Source organism: Lycium ferocissimum, chromosome 3, assembly GCF_029784015.1.
Source record: "Lycium ferocissimum isolate CSIRO_LF1 chromosome 3, AGI_CSIRO_Lferr_CH_V1, whole genome shotgun sequence".
NCBI lineage: Eukaryota > Viridiplantae > Streptophyta > Magnoliopsida > Solanales > Solanaceae > Lycium > Lycium ferocissimum.
Genome location: NC_081344.1, coordinates 17,062,461 through 17,078,984, shown reverse-complemented (window position 1 = coordinate 17,078,984; position 16,524 = coordinate 17,062,461). Strand labels below are relative to the sequence as shown.

Here is a 16,524-nt window from a genome sequence, read left to right as displayed (position 1 = left end):
GACACTCTGAAAAAGGAAAGTAAATGAAGATAAAAGATCAACGAACGAAAACAAAGAATTATATGTCGGATGCTTTAAAAATACATAGGAATATTTACCCGATTACCGGCATGCATGCCCTCGTTTATAAGACACTGCCACGGGAGTCCTTCCATTTTCTCCTTGTCCGAATCTGAAACAAGAGGTCTTAGATAACTAGAAACCCTCACGGGGCGAGATAAAAAACTTCAGTCCTCGGGGACGGTGACTACGGCTGACCTCATCCTCCTCGATTCTACACTCGGGGCCGGGAAAATATCAACAAATTTTGATCTCGAACCTAACTCAGTAGACCGGCTGGCAACCCTCGTTGCTCGAGGAATACGGAGGTGACCAAACCCCGAAGCTTCCCCCGTAGCAAGAGGAATATCGGCAAACATATCATCAAGGCTCTCCTGTCCTGAAGAAGGAGTAGGCGGAGAAACCGGAGCTGTGTCAACCGTTGTCCTCGTTTCGGGCAAGCAGGGGCCGGTTCGACACTCGGGCCGTAGGACTCGCAGCCGCCGAATCTCCGCCTCTGAGCCGTTTCAACCCTTGGGGCCGTCTCGGTCCCCTCGAAGTTGATTTTTTATAAAGCGGGCCGCTCGGCGAGGCGTCACCCGAAATATCAATAAATTCAACCGACCTTAGGGAATCCTGAGTTCGGATATACTCTGCCATCGAAGGAAGAGGAACCTCATCCTCCCTACCCGTAATCGGAGTCGAAACCTCGAACGGAGCAGCGCTCTAACCCTCGAAAGAAGAACGAGGATCCTAACTCGACCCTTGAATCATTATGTATTGGTTCGGGTTCGTCCCTCGCACTTCGAACATCATCCCTCGACCTTTTTCTTTCTTCTTTTTTGGCCCTTGGTTTGAGGTCTCACTTTTTTTTTTTTCACCCGCAAAGCAATAAGCCGAGCTGACCCTGCTGTGTCAAAATCTTCACTCGGTGTTACGGGCTCATCCGTTGGTGCCTGTCGTGGTTCCACAGACCCTTTGCCCAAACTTGGGTATCAGAAGGTTAAGTGAAGAAAAGACGAGGCAGAAAAAATATGACAAGGGTCAAAGGAAAGGAAAGATTACCGTGGTTTCACAAGAACCCACCGGCCACTGACAAATCCCCATGTCCGTTCTTAAATGCAAATGTTGGCCGATGATTGCTTAACCATTAGCAAACCCGAAATAGTGCGTGGAAGCCATGCCTAGGCTGTAATATTGGAAAAGTTAAAGAAAAAAAAAGGTGAAGAAGAAATGCTCAAGGCGTACGGCAAGTCTGAAACTTACGCTTTGTCGTCCACTTCTCGTGGCATATAGTCGGGGGAACAATGTCGCCGGTCCTAACCCGGACAAAACGCTCAAGACCCTATCCTGTCCTCGTTAACACTTTGGAAAGAATTGGATTTTTGCCTCGTTTAGGAGACCTTTATCACACCCCGAAAGATTCTCGGGCAATATAACCGAATAAGTGTGCAGCGTGAATTCTTAGTTGACATTATTCGCCAAAAGATCTAAAGGCATGTGCCACGACCTCGAGAAATTCGGGCCAATGCGGGGCAAGGCACACATTATATGTTTGACACATCTCTAGGTAACAACCGATCACCTGAGGGTGAACTTGAGAGTAAACGGATACGTATAGACGTATAGAAACCACTTTTTCAAATCGGTGACGGATTCGTCATCGCCAGGAATTTCAAAAATTTGTACGGGGCGGTTGTCCCTCATTTTATGACCCGAACTTAGGGAAGATGCTCTTAAGATGAACGGGTAACGTCTTACATCGAAACCCCGATCCGAGGTTTGCACTGCTTTTTCAACAGCAAAGTCGTGGTTGAAATTAGGCTTCGACGGTATTATGTCTTTTAGCCTCGGTTGCAAGCAAGACTTACCCGGGCATTCGAGGGAAAAAAAACGAGGTATGTTGCGGGGGCAGTCGGTGTTCGTTGACATTTTGATCAAATATGAATTATATGAAGAGTAAATATGAAGATTTGAAGGCTTGGATGAAAATATGAAGGCTGATGAATATTTGAAGGTGAGGACTAAGATATGAAGGTTTGGTTTAAAAGAGATGAAGATTTGAAGACTTGATGGTTGAAGATAAGGAGATTTCGAGATCACGAAGCAGATAAAGCAAAGAAACGGATTTAAGAAAAGATGAAAATGAGAGATGAAAAGTGAAAAATGCAACGGTAACTCCCTTATATAGGCGAGTCACTGTGACAGTTACCGAAGCCGACCAATCAAGAAAGGATACGTGTCCGAAATTTAATGAGATGTGATTGAAGCGACATGACCCTGAGGCAGTTACCGAAGTTGGCCATTCGGAATTAGACACGTGGCCTAAGTCAGAAGGACGTGGCGTGAACAGACATTACGATTCCCGCTTATTTTTTAGGAAAGAATAAACTTACTAAAGAAGTCACCGAAAGAATTTTTTTCCACTTCTCGTCACTTCGGTATAACTTTGGTCCGGAAAGTGTGGGGACTATCTGTATATGGTAAAAATCGGATAGACTCGTATCCGAGAGAAACCGGAGTAAAGGATAGAACTGAGAGGTCTCGAACATAATCAACTCTGCTTCAACACCGAGGGTATTTCACCGAACAAGGTAAATCCGAGCCTAAATAACAAGCTCATACGGGTCCGGAAAATCACATGAGCGTGCCACGCGTCACCCAACCGTTCCAATTATCATAAATTTCATTAACAAGACGGTGTACGACCGTACGTACCTTCAAATTCTTATCCATTTTAGAGTTTTACTAGAAAGGCTTTTTAGTATTGTACTAAGGCCCATTTATTGTGGCCTATAAATAGAGGCAATCCTTTCCTTTTTTAGGTTAGCTTTTCACTATTCAGAAAATTGTAATCAGCAAAGGATCAATATTATTTTTTCAAGCACTTTAACTCGGTTAAAGGAAGCTCACTCCGAACCGGACCAACTCACTGCATTCGGCAACTCTTCCTTTCTAGTTTCTATTGTTATTGCTCAATAATACTTGCTATAACTCACTAATATACATCATATATATATATATATATATATATATATATATAGAATCTCAAATCGCAAAAGTATAAGTCCACCCACATATCCTATTCACCACTTATAAATTTAATTGTTACCCACAATCCGGGAGTAAACACAAACAACTCCAAGATTAATGAGAAACCAGTGATAATGGGACTAGAGAAGATAATCAACCATTCAAATTCTAGCAAAGACCAAATGAGATTGAAAAAAAAAAAAAAAAAAAAAAACACACAACAAAAGAAATTCTAAAGTAAATGCATTTAATTTAGTAAGAAGGGGAGATTACATAGGATGAGGTGGGCCGAACTATATTTGATTGTGATTCTGCTAAGTTACCCCACTCTCAAAACACAACACAAAAAGATTCGACAATTCCTTGCTTTTCTCCATAACTTCTGATCCTCCAGCAACTAGGAAATTACACCCGAAAAAAAAAAAAAAAAAACATAAATAACATACCATGACTAAGACCACCTCAACGACAAACTTTATTACTGGAAAAATAAAAAAGGAACAATGGTGGAATCTTGAAATGATACAGAGACACTTCAAGCAACACAGTAGGGCCAAAACCCTTCCTCCCCAGTTGCACATTCCGCGCCAACGCCAACAATGTTATCATCATTGCAATAATAATAGCCACTGCAGGATGATTGAGGCGCAAGATAAGGCATATTATGGAAAGACTGAGCTAAGCTGCTAGCCAAAGATTCAAATGCCATCTCTTTATCTCCTTTTTGCTCTTCGTTGAGCACGAATTCCTCGGCACGGTGCTTGAGCGTCTCGAACATGAGTTCAGGCTCGTGCTGCATCGCCCGAAGTACGTCAGCACAGGATGGGCCTGGAACCGCGCATGTCACAGCAAAGCTATGAGGGCTATCGCTCTGCGACACGCGCAAAACGCTGGGCCCGCCAAACAGGTTGTGGAGTCCTCCAAGCGCCTCCTCATAAGCCCCGCCTAAAAACATTCCAAGATAATATGGACCACCACCACCACCATTGCTTCCCAATTCATGAAGAGGCAAGCTTGACTCGCCTCCGATGAACTTATCGATCTTTCCATCACTGTCACATGTCAAGTCGGATAAAATTCCCCGAGCTGTAGGCTGTTCATCGAGCTTGTGGATGGGAACAATCGGGAACAGTTGGTCAATTGCCCAAAAATCAGGGATCGAAGTGAAAATCGAAAGATTCACATGATATGTGCGGACAGGATCAGAAGCTCCAATAGCCTTTGCCACAAAGTCACATATACCATCAACAGCAGCAAGCTGTTCAATGTCCAAATTACCCTCTTTAAACTGCTCCACACATCTCTGTTTCAACTGATCGGAATAAAGCATACAGGTATCGTATTCTCCACGAATAGCAGCAGCAGATAAGTTCCGGTAATCAGCACGAGCATCGTCGTTGAGTTTCTCCACAAAGGACTGGAGATCCACAGTGGACAACTCTTGAGAACGCGTAGTAGTTGAAGACACAGCTTCAAATATCAGAACAGAATGATGAGACACAATTGCTCTGCCACTTTCGCTACATATCACCGGATGTTTCACGTTCTTCCGGTCACAAACGAACCGGACACTTTCAACAACCGTAGAAGCGTATTCCTGAAGTCCATATCCGACAGAAACATCAGAATCGCAAGATTTCGTACCATCATAGTCAATTCCAAGGCCACCACCAATATCAATGAATTTCATTCCAGCACCAAGACGGACTAATTCACAATAAACTTGAGCAGCCTCACCAACACCATCAGCAAGCAAAGCTGTTGAAGGGATTTGAGATCCAATATGGAAATGCAGCAATTGAAGACAATCCAACATTCCGGATTCTTTCAGTTTCTTCACCACACGAAGGATCTGAGTTGTTGTAAGCCCAAACTTGCCTTTCTCACCGGAAGTGGACCCAAAATGACCCGAATGTTTGGTCCTGAGCTTAGCCCGAAGCCCGATCACAGGTCGGACCGCCATTTTACGGCTTATGTCAATCACCAACTCTAGTTCCTCCTCTTGTTCAAGCACAATTACCGTGTTCAATAACAGCTTTCTTGCCACCAAAGCAAGCGAAATGTATTCCGCATCCTTGAACCCATTGCATACAAGAAGCCCCTCAGAGCTTCCCTTACACATCGAGCTCATAGCTAAGAGGAGCTCGGGTTTCGACCCGGCTTCAAGACCGAACCGAAAACCCGACCCGAATTTCACAATATCCTCAACCACAAACCTATCCTGATTGCATTTAACAGGATAAACACCTTGGTAATGAGCCTCATATCCTTGAGATTGAACAGCGTAATCAAAAACCGATTGAAGAGATTCCAACCGGTTTTTCAGAACATCAGGGAACCGAACAACAAGGGGCAGCTGTAACCCGAGCCCACCCGAATTTTTTGGGTCAGACGCCTTTTTCACGACCTTGAGGAGATCAATTTCCTGGTGAGGAAGGGTGTCAGTCCCATGTGGACGGACAGATATATCACCGTTAGAATTAACGGTGAAATACGGAGCACCCCATCCATCGACCCGATACAGATCGGATGAGTGCTCCGTGGACCAATGGGTGTCGTTAGTCGCGCCCGAGGAAAAAATCTCAGGCGCGGGAAGAGTGCTATCCCTAAGGAAGGGATAGCCGAAAGGAGGAGAAACAGCAACAGCAGTGTCTACACAACAACCTAAGGCAGGCATATTATCTTTTTATGAAGGTGAAACCAAAGAATGAAAGAATATAGAGAGAAAAACTACTAATGTGTTTTGTTTTTTTTTATACAGGAAATTTTTCAAGAATGTTTGTAATAGCTGGGGGCTTTAGAACCCGCCGAGGCTAAGAGCCCCGGCTACCCCCTCAAAAGAAGCAAAAAGGGATATGAATCAAAAGATAATCACCTTCTAATATACTCTTACAAGAACCGAATATCCCCAGGCCGACTTCAGAAGAAGCTAAATTTTTTCAAGTTCAAAACAAGAGAATTGAATTGGAAACCAAAAGAAACACAAAGCTAAGAGTCAAAAGAACACACCACCATACAGATTTAAAACGGAATTGTTTGCCGGAGAAGAAGAGATTTGATCGGAAAAATGAAAGGGCAGAGTTTCGTTTAGGAAAACTATGAATGAGTGTGAAATGAGCGAGAATTGCATGGGAGGGTTCGCTTCTTTATAGAGGGGGAAGAAGAGGCCGGGTCGTGGGCTTGGATTTGGGCTTCTTGTTTACCTTTTGATGAAATTGCACGAATTGTTCTGCAAATGGGTTGATTTTTAATTTTTCTCCTTCAAATGGTTTGGTCTAACTTTTTTTGCCCTTTAGCAATTGAAATTATGTCTAGTGAAATGCATAAGTTTTAAGTGTGTGAAATATAAAAATATAAATTTTATGTTCCATGAAAATTATCCTTTTCATCTCAATTTAAGTGTGTTACTTCACTTTTGGTCCTATATTTGAAAATTTAAAACTAAAAGATTACAACAACATACCAAAAGATAATCTACCAAAATGGGTGGGAGCAGAGTGTAAACAATCTTTACCCCTACTTTTTTTTTTGTGAAGGTTGGCAGGTTTCCAATGGATCCTCGACTCGAGAAGGTGTAAAGACAACAATAATAATAGGTAGTAAAACTACAAAATCAAAGGTCATTTTAGTACATTACACGCATTTTTAATTTAGGACTACAAGATTCAAAAATCTCTTTTTATTCCTTAAACTTTCTGTTTAATCAAACTAAAACACTTAAATTGAGACGAAAGAATATTTATTATGAGAGGCAAAAATTAAAGACCTAATTTATAAAATAAAAATTAAAAACCTAACATAAAATAGGGGCAAAAAGTGTCAATGACCTTCCTCTTTTCGTTACGAGATAATACAGAATTGGTGATAATTTGGAGATTCTTTCGCAGGGGATAGACATGGGCGGGATGCCGCGTGGCATTTACACGTGGGACCCAATTTCTCTCACGAGTTTTGTGTTCTCAGTTTCCACCGCGCATCGCAAAGGTTCTTTCAACGCGAGAAGATAAGGTAACCCGCGTTAGGTAAGTAAAAATATCATGGGAATTTGAGAAGGTTACATTATTGCTTACGAAATGTGGAAGAAGGAACATGGAAGGTTCATTTGAATTTAAGATTTTTTTTTTTTTAAGAAAGAACGGCTGTGATTGTTCCACCTCATCAATCCTAAACGGGATTTCCTGGATCTGTGTTTGTTTGGGAAAGACATTGACTTACTTTTCAATCATCCTTGGAGATTTTCTTAAGTTATACCAGAGTCTGTGTTTGTTTTTCAATGTGTTTGTTTGGGAAGGCATTTACTAACTTTTTAATCAACCTTAGAGATTTTCTTAGGCCCCGTTTATCCATAGATATAAAAAAATTTTTTTTAATTTTAATGGAACAATCCATGAGGATAATTTTTTTTAGCTTTTAGTGAAATGAAGTTTATAAAAAAGTGAAAATTTTAAAAATTTTAAAACAAGCTTTTTGATTTGTATTCATACAACTCAAGTTGTATTTAGAATTCTCATGGCCAAACCGATTCCGAAAAAAAAAAAGTAAACAAAAATCCGATAAAAAAGTGAATAATAAAAGGGCTCGTTCACTTTTAATCGTCCACTATGAGCCGCTAAACTACCACACTGTTTTAAAATTGACCACACCTATGAAAAAAACCTTCATAACCTTTACATGTACAATTTTCATAGTTAAATCGAAATGACGTTAAGCTAAATAAATTATTAAATTCTTAGATACCCGTGTAAATCACCCTCATTTGGGCTATCATTAGAAAAAAGACCTTTCCGAAAAATAAATTTTCACTTTTAGTTGTCCACTTTAACATATCAAGGAAAGAATTTTTATTTTTTTTGTTTTACTCTTAACATTAATTACTCATTTCTAGATTATTCTCCAAGTCCAATGAAACCATGGGTATTATAGTAAAATACATACTTCATTTATTAGTCCTTAAGGGACTTGCAAAGTCAAAAGTATAAGTATTATCTAGATTAAAGCGCTTTATTACATTTTTGAAATATATACACATAATATTGATAAGATAATAAAGGGCTCGTCACCTTTAATTAGAGTATTCAAGTGTTTTAAAATTAAAAAAAAAAAAAAAAAACACATTGAAGTTTTTCATAGTAAATCGAAAAGTTGAGCCAAATTGAAAATCCAATTAAATCAAATTAGAAGATCGATATATTTTTTTTGGTTTAGTTTGGTTTTGAGTTTTAATTTTGAAAATCTTAGACTTTAATTTGATTTTGGTTTTGAGAAAAAAACGAACCAAACCAATTATATAAATATCTAATTAAAATTTTATAATTGCATATATACACATATATTAAATGAAAATAGTTTCATCCAAGTCAAAACCATAAAGGAAGATAGAGGAAAAAGCTTGGGAGAGATGCTAAGTAGGAGAGAAGTACTCAATCGTACGTTTCAAATTCAAATTATAAATATAAAAAAGAATTAAAATAAAACAAAGTTTCTCTATTAATGGAATCTTATACTCCCTCCATTCAAGTTATCTGTCGCGATTCTATAAATAGTTATCTTAAATTATGAAATTCAAAATAATAGTTAATTATTTTTTATAATTTTTATTCTTAATAATAATTATTCTTGAAGAGTCCAAACATCCTAATGGAAGGATATTTAATAAAGAGATATTATATTTAAAGATATAAATGAGAATAAAATAATTACAAATTCTTTCTAATTTATTATTTTTAAGGAGCTGTAAAAGTCTTTAAATTTTTAAAGCCTTTACTTCAAAAAGAATAACTAGGCCGAGTAGAAATAAAAAGGGTAGGTGAGGAATTAAGCTGCGGAAATCTCATTGGTTTGGTTCACTGGTTGATTATTAAAAAGCGTTTGAAAATAGTGAAGGTGCGCCTTGGAAAGGTATCATTCGAGCCTCAGCATTCAGCAACCTCATCTCTCCCTCAGTCTCTTATATCTTGTGATTCACGGACTAAATTATTTTACTATTATTATAAGTAAGATAAAATAAATTCAAATTTAATAAGATAAAGTAAGATATTCAGAATTAAATTTAGCGTTTAAATTTATTTTGAATATAATTAGCTGTATAAATTATCCTCCACCTTATCACGCATTCCAATCTAGGCCTCAAGTCTTAACATTGTCCTGCATTCCAAACGACCCCTTAAGTCTTTAATGATGGATGACTCATGAAAATTCTGACACATAGAAGCTGTTTTCTGTTTTGTTGTTTGACTTTTTGGTTTTTTCCGAAGCTCGTGGGACCAAATACAGACCCCCCAAAATGAAATTCAAACTCACCATAGGCATGCATTTCAATTTATGTGTACCAAATTCCACTTTTTGAGCCAACAACCATTTGTGCTGGCGCTGACACTAGCCGTCACTAGGTCAATTCTTCAAAATAATACTCCACTTTTTAGAAAATGAACATTTGGATGAACCTACTAGTTCACAGACAAAATGTGTTCGATTGGTATAGCTTTTTCTTTTATCATATCAAATCTCTAGTTCTTTTCTGAGTAATTTATATTTATTATAAAAGAATTTTTAAAACTATTCAAGAATATATTTAAGAAATTATTTTAAACCTACCACAAATATAATGAGCACCATGTTTCATTACAGAATTTTAGAAAAATATGAATTTATCTGCACCTGATATTTACACTAAATCATACAACTTTGTAATGATCAGGTAAAAAGTTTAATTTAAAATGTATGTTATGATTTAGCAATAAAAATATATCTGACTTGTTATAAAAAATTATTATTTTCTATTTTAGATTCAGCTAATATTTAATATAACAAAATAATCTACAACGAACTTTTAAATAATTTAATTATATAAATATTTGTTATATCGTCACAGGACTTAAAATAATTGACAATGTATGATTATTTTGAGAATCTTTAAGAAGTTGTTTGGTTTAGAATAAGATTATCCTGAAATTATAATTATTATGAGATGAATAATAGTACTAGAAACTTTTTTTTATATAAAAAAATCTCAATTTTATCCGATAATTTATTTCTTTGACTCGAATTGTCCGCACTGTTTTGCGTATTGGAAGTGTAAATTGAAGCATTGATTAATGAGTGATGAAATAATTGTGAAAAGAAGCATGTCACACTCACTCCCAAGTCGCTGCTCTGACCACCTGACTTTCTTCATGTGACTCATCAATTCTAATTATTCTTCCTTTATGTATAATTATTTTCTTCATGTTTATGGCAATGTTATTTATAATTCAACTCAATTTCTCAGAATTAATTATTTCGTTTTGTCATATTTAATCGATTCATACATTAGAAAACAAATTCTTTAGTGTCTCATTTTTTTAATTCAGAAAATTTCGAGGCAAATGTCTCAAGATTCAAAATTCGGTGGATAATATATAATAGACTCACCACTCTATCTACTTAAAATCATATTTTTGAATATGAAAGTCTCATATCATGACGTGCGTCTATGTCACACATTGTGCTTTCACCGCTCGATCAAAATTATATGGGCTTTTATTTGTGTGTCATTACTATATGAATTTTATGAAGAAAAAAAATTAAGAACTTTATAATATACTTTAACTTTAGATGTGTGGAAAATTTCTATAGGTACTTGAATTGGAACGAGCATTAACCTGGGATATTATTCTCCTAAGCACATGGAATATAGGATGCCAACTCGAAATCAGTTGTGACTAAATTACGTGTTCGGTTAGTTAAACATAAAAAATAAAAATAAAAAAATAAAAAACCGAGACCTCCTTCTTTAGGTCTGCCTCTTTAATCCATCTAGTCATTTACTTTTGTATTTGGTATTTATTTTGGGCTCAATTAATCTGATTAATTGATTCATGTCAGAAGTCTTATTTTGAAGGGCAAAACGCTCCCTATTAAAGACAACTTTATATTGAGGCTTAAAGTTGAAGCTTCGGATTAAAGATAAAAGAATACTTATCACTCTCCATTGGTAGTTAGTACCACTTATTATGAGTTGATTTCACGGATAATCACTCGACTTTCACTTTATTGCACCAAAGTGATCACTATACTATTTTTTATAGCAAAAGAAGTTATTTAACTTTGTCTAAATATATTAGAAAGTCACTAAACTATTTTACGTAATTAAAAAAAGCCACTCAACTTTGTCTAAGTATCACGTAGCTAGAGTCATTAATTATATATAATTACATACAAGAACACTAATCAATTGAATTTTGATTCCGTTTAGCATTTCAAAATAAAGAATTTGGTGGAAGAAACTTCGGGGTTGAAATTTTTTAATTCCTTACTTTATTTATTGTTCTAACCGTTAATCTATGAATATAATGCGTTAAGACGTTATAATCTTCACTATGATTCTTCACTTTTGGTGTTCCCTAATCAGTTCCTCCGAAAAGCTTTTTTTTTTTTTTTAATCTTTTTTGGGAAGTTAGTGATGATAAAAAATTGTTTTTTCGGGAAGAAAAGGGATACACTTTAGGTTTTGTTGGGAAAATATCTCTTGTGCTGAGCAAATAACTCCATCTCCGTTAAAGTTCAATAGATAAAGTTAGGGAGGTGAATAAAAGTGCATCACCTTAACAAATATTATGGACTATTAATGCTCCTGGTAAAAGATTATGGATGATTTTGAGTTCAAAGTTCAAACCCAGAGATAGTGGACTGTTTTGGGACTTTACTCGATCTTTTAGTATATGTAATATCTTGTACCGCCTCCTGTTTTTGTCTCTACTGCCTTTGTTAAAGACCTTGTAAGGACTATATATGTTCACTAGAAAGGTCAAGTATTGCAGTACACTTTAATTGTTACTGTGTTAGTAATAATATAATATCCATATTATTAAAAAGAATGGATACACTTTAGTATCAACCAAGCCATAGTATGGTACAACAGAGAAACAAGTGCCAAAATGCGAAGGAAAATATGAGGAGAAGAAGAAGCAGAAGAAGAAGAAGATGATGATGATTTGGTGACTACAATTCTAGATCAATGATCGTACCCCATGTAGTGGTTACCTACCCCATGTTAAGATTTCTAAAATTCACACTTACCAACTCCCATGCTATGAGATTCATAACCTTAGTTTAAGACTTTGACACACTCATAAAAAATATTAATATGTAATATTTATCATGATTATTGGTTGATTAAATTATCGTTTATGTGACGTAACCAAAAATTTTGCTAAGGGCGTTCAAAGTTTGAAGAGTAAAAAAAACATTTGTGTGGGTGCAACGACAAAAAATTTCCAATAAATGGGTATATCTGTTGAACATTTTTTTTTTTTTTTTTGTGTTTACTTCTTGATGTTTTGACTGCTTTTTCGGGAAGTTCTGATCCGACCGCCACTAATTTTAGTTTGTCTCTTTGTGTTGCAGAGGTTTTTGTCAATTTTACCAAAACTTTGGGGCTATTTGCTGATTATCGATCATAATTTGATAAAAGTAAACATGTAGTGCTTGATGTTGATGATGTATCCTTTCTTGAAGCAAAGATCTTACAAATTGATGGAAGAAAGATTTGCGAATATTTCAATGTCTCAAAGTTATTTGGAAATCTAGTGGGGTCATTTGCACGATTTCCCTTCAAAGGCAGTGGTGTTTAATTTTGTCCCTCAAATTATTTGTCTTTAATTTTTGCCCTTCGCTTAATATCCCAAGGCTCTGGATTCGAACCCGTTCAGTAAAAAAAAAAAAAATCACAAGGCGGAGGGTTGTAGCAAAATTAGGCCTATTCGAACAAAATTTAGGCCTTAAGGCAAACTTTTACCCAAAATTAAGCCTTAAGGCAGAGGTGCCTAACTTTTGCCTAAAGTTAAGTCTATTCAGGCAAATATTAGGCCTTAAGGCAAACTTTTGCTCAAACTCGGCCTTATAAGGTTCAAACTCTACCTTTGAATCCAAAAACCTGCCTTGCAAAATTCTTTTAAATTTTTGATTGAGCGGAGATTCGAACCCAAAACTCATGAATTATTAGGCGAAGGACAAAAATTAAAGACCAACAATTTGAGGGACAAAAATTAAAGACCAGTGACTTTCAAGGACATTCCGCGCAAAAACGATGAATCTCGTGCCAAGACAAAAGCCCATAATTTAATTCCATTCATTTAACCATTTTTTGCGCAGATTGTCCTTCAAAGGCATTGGTCATTAATTTTTGCCTCTCAAATTCTTCGGTCTTTTTATAAGGTTCAAAATATTCGAAATTTTGGTAACCTTCTTAAAAAAAAAAAAAAATTCGCAGGCAAACTGCGGAAACTCGCCTTGCAATAATCTGTCGTATGCGGCAAACTTCAATTTTTCCCTTAAGGCATAACTAAAAGTCTGCGTATCCGATGTCTTTTAGTTAAAATTTTTACCCGTCATAACCTTTAAGACTTATTTATGAATAATAACTACCTTATTTTTTTATTTAATTTTTGTAGCTTTATTTTTCCAAAATTACATTTCATAACTAATCCAAGCTTTTGAAATACATGTACCTCTTTATTCTCCCTCACTACACATTTATCATCTTCTCGGACAAAAAAAAATTCTCTCTCCTCTTTTCCTTTCCCTCCCCCACCTCAATCGTCGACTCCCGGACATCTCCTCGCCACCGCGCGCGGCTTGTGCAACGCTTAAAAAATTCTCTCTCTATTGCCATCGGTGATGCCGAGAATCCATGGCTTAATCCGGACGGTTATCGAGCAAGTTGATCGGATTTGGAATAATGAACATCACAACCATAAAGCTTAAGCTTTTTGTGATTGCATTGTATATATCTTTCTAAAGATCTCGGTCATTTCAATTTTTTCTTGCCAACATGTAAAATGCTCAAATATGTTGGAACTGATCCCTGCAAATCGTGTTAATATTTTTTTTCCTTCTCGTAAGATATGCATATGCTCAAGTTACAATCTTTTCAAGGTATGGCATTTAGAGATATAATGATGCGAAGAATTGTTTGATGAAACGCCTAAAGATATATTGTTGCCTCTCTTTGTTACGATATCATGTTATCTTGATCATGGGTTGGTGAATAAGGTAATGGATGAATTTCGTCACTAAGGATAATGTTGGGTGGACAGCTATGATTGATTTCAGAAAGCAAAGTAAATGAAAAATCTTGGAAATATATTTCGGATATTTCGTTGTATTTCAATGTATTTCTAATTTCAAAGCTTGATCGATATATTTCATTGTATTCCATTGTACATACACATACTACAATTTTATATTTCTTAAACAATCGACCATATTTCATTGTATTTCGGTATATTTTTAAGGAAGTATTTCTAAAAGTTTTAATGGAGTAATTTGGAGGAAACGTGGGTTGTTATGGAACTTCGACGTTATGCGTCATACATGGTTGATTTAATTTGACTTGCTTTAAAATGAAAGAAGAGAATCTATTCCATAAATACGACCTATTTTTTTACTGCGTATTTTGTATTTCAAGATATTTCAAAAATGTGAACTCTCCCATTTTGTATTTCCGTGTATTTCTATATTTCAAAAACGCGAAATACAACTAAATACAACAAAAACTAGCTTTTTTGTAAATATAGAAAAAGTAGCTATAAATTATTAAACTATTAAAAGCGTAAAATTTCGAGATGCTTGTAAGTTGAAGCATGTCTTAAGGCAAAAGTCTCCAGATAACCTTGTCTTTGTGGACTTTTTTTTTATTTTTCTAACTAAGCCGAGATGCTAACCGAGAATCTCGGGATATTTTAGGTGAAGAATAGAAATTAAAGACCAGCAATTTGAAGGACAACATTAAAATTAAAAACCATCCCAAAGAAGGGCAATCGTGCAAATTGCCCTTTATTTAATTATCTAGAGAGACCATCAATTTTTTATATTTGGTCCAAAACTTCCAATAATATCGACAATTCCAAGATTTATAGATCAATGGAGCTAGCTGCGAGAATTTACTTCCAACCTTTATCTTGGATATTCGGCTTGGGTCGATTTTTTTCCTAAAATTAAATTTAAAAAATTAAGTCAATTTTTAAATATTAGAATCAAATCAGAGTAATTGAGTCAATTTTTTCTTAATTGTTTTTTTAAAAAATTTTGTTGGTTTGTAATAATACGTGACTTACATTTCTAAACACATATCCCAATGATTGTATTCTAGCATAATACTACCAAATCAATTACTCTTCATGAATAAAACTTCATTTATCAAGATATCTTGATGATAAATGAATTAAACAATATTGATATATAATTTAAAACTCAACTAAACACAAGTTATTTCTTAACATAAAATAGATTCTTGGACTTATCAAATAAAGACTGCAAATTAAACTAGCATGCAAAGACAAATCAAAGAACTAGGCTACAAACCACGAGGGTTAAATGTAACATCTATCGTAAAATTTTAAGTAATATTATATAAATATATACATGTATATGCGCAATTATATTTTCTTAAATAGATATTCATATGGTTGGTTTTGGTTTGACTTTTTATTTATTTAGTTTTTGCTTAAATTAAAACCAAACTATATTTTATCGATTTTTATAAGTAAAAATCAAAATCAAATCAAACAAAAAAATAATCTATTTTCTGTCGATTTTTGTGGTGAACGTGCTAGCTTGTACAACCACTCTTTGTATCTCAAAAGGTCAAATTCTCCCATCATGTTTTATCCAAAGGCAGATACAATATTTACGCAATGAGATACATGTGTGTCCACTGAATAACGTGTATGTTTTTTATATATATTTATATATTTAAGGTGGTACACTCACGAAATTTCCATGTAATAACACTGATGTTTGGTATTGCACAATTGATTTTAAAAGAGCTTTTCAATTCCGATCTTTTCTTCACAAGCCTCGATCAAATTTTGTTGAAGTTTGGGATAGAAATATCCTCGAGCAATTTATATATGAATGTAATATAATATGTTTTCAATTGAGATATTCAATGAGTGACGTGGAACTCGAAAGGCAGATCAAAGTTATCTTCTTTTTAACACATGAGATTGATTAAGTGTTCTAGCATGTGGAGTTAAAGGATTGTAGGTTAAATTTAAGGTACGCAAGTGAATTTAACTTGTTTAAACAATGATTATAATAATCTAATAATCGTATGTTTCATCATTTATTCATTTGAAGAATATTAAATTTGAAACTTTAAAGGTGGCAGAAACTTTCGTCATCTCTATAATAAATCTATCTATATATATATATATATATATATATATATATATATATATATACCCTTGGTTCCTGATTTTGTTTTTCAGCAAGGCACTAGAACAGTCGAACTATGTACTTAACACATGACGAAATACGAAATAAAAGGACCATAAATAATTTAGTACTAGATGATATAAAGAACTTATAAATTGACGGTTGGGACCATGCGTGGCAAAAGCTGATATCGTTATACGATCCTTGATTATCATCACCACAGAGTAGAAGGACCACCACCTTTGGTATTTTGGA

At 35.3% G+C, this 16,524-nt stretch overlaps 1 protein-coding gene across 1 annotated transcript; it reads right to left on the bottom strand.

Moving 5' to 3' along the window:
* Positions 1-3,302: 3,302 nt before the first annotated feature.
* LOC132049912 (arginine decarboxylase 1B, chloroplastic) lies at positions 3,303-6,201 on the bottom strand. The gene has a single exon (XM_059440888.1). It carries the CDS (start codon positions 5,747-5,749, stop codon positions 3,608-3,610), a length of 2,142 nt encoding a protein of 713 aa, XP_059296871.1. The 5' UTR covers positions 5,750-6,201; the 3' UTR covers positions 3,303-3,607.
* Positions 6,202-16,524: the final 10,323 nt, after the last annotated feature.

Bases quoted from the DNA above. Each gene is read 5' to 3' on its own strand.
- LOC132049912 (XM_059440888.1), bottom strand. From the start codon at position 5,749: ATGCCTGCCTTAGGTTGTTGTGTAGACACTGCTGTTGCTGTTTCTCCT.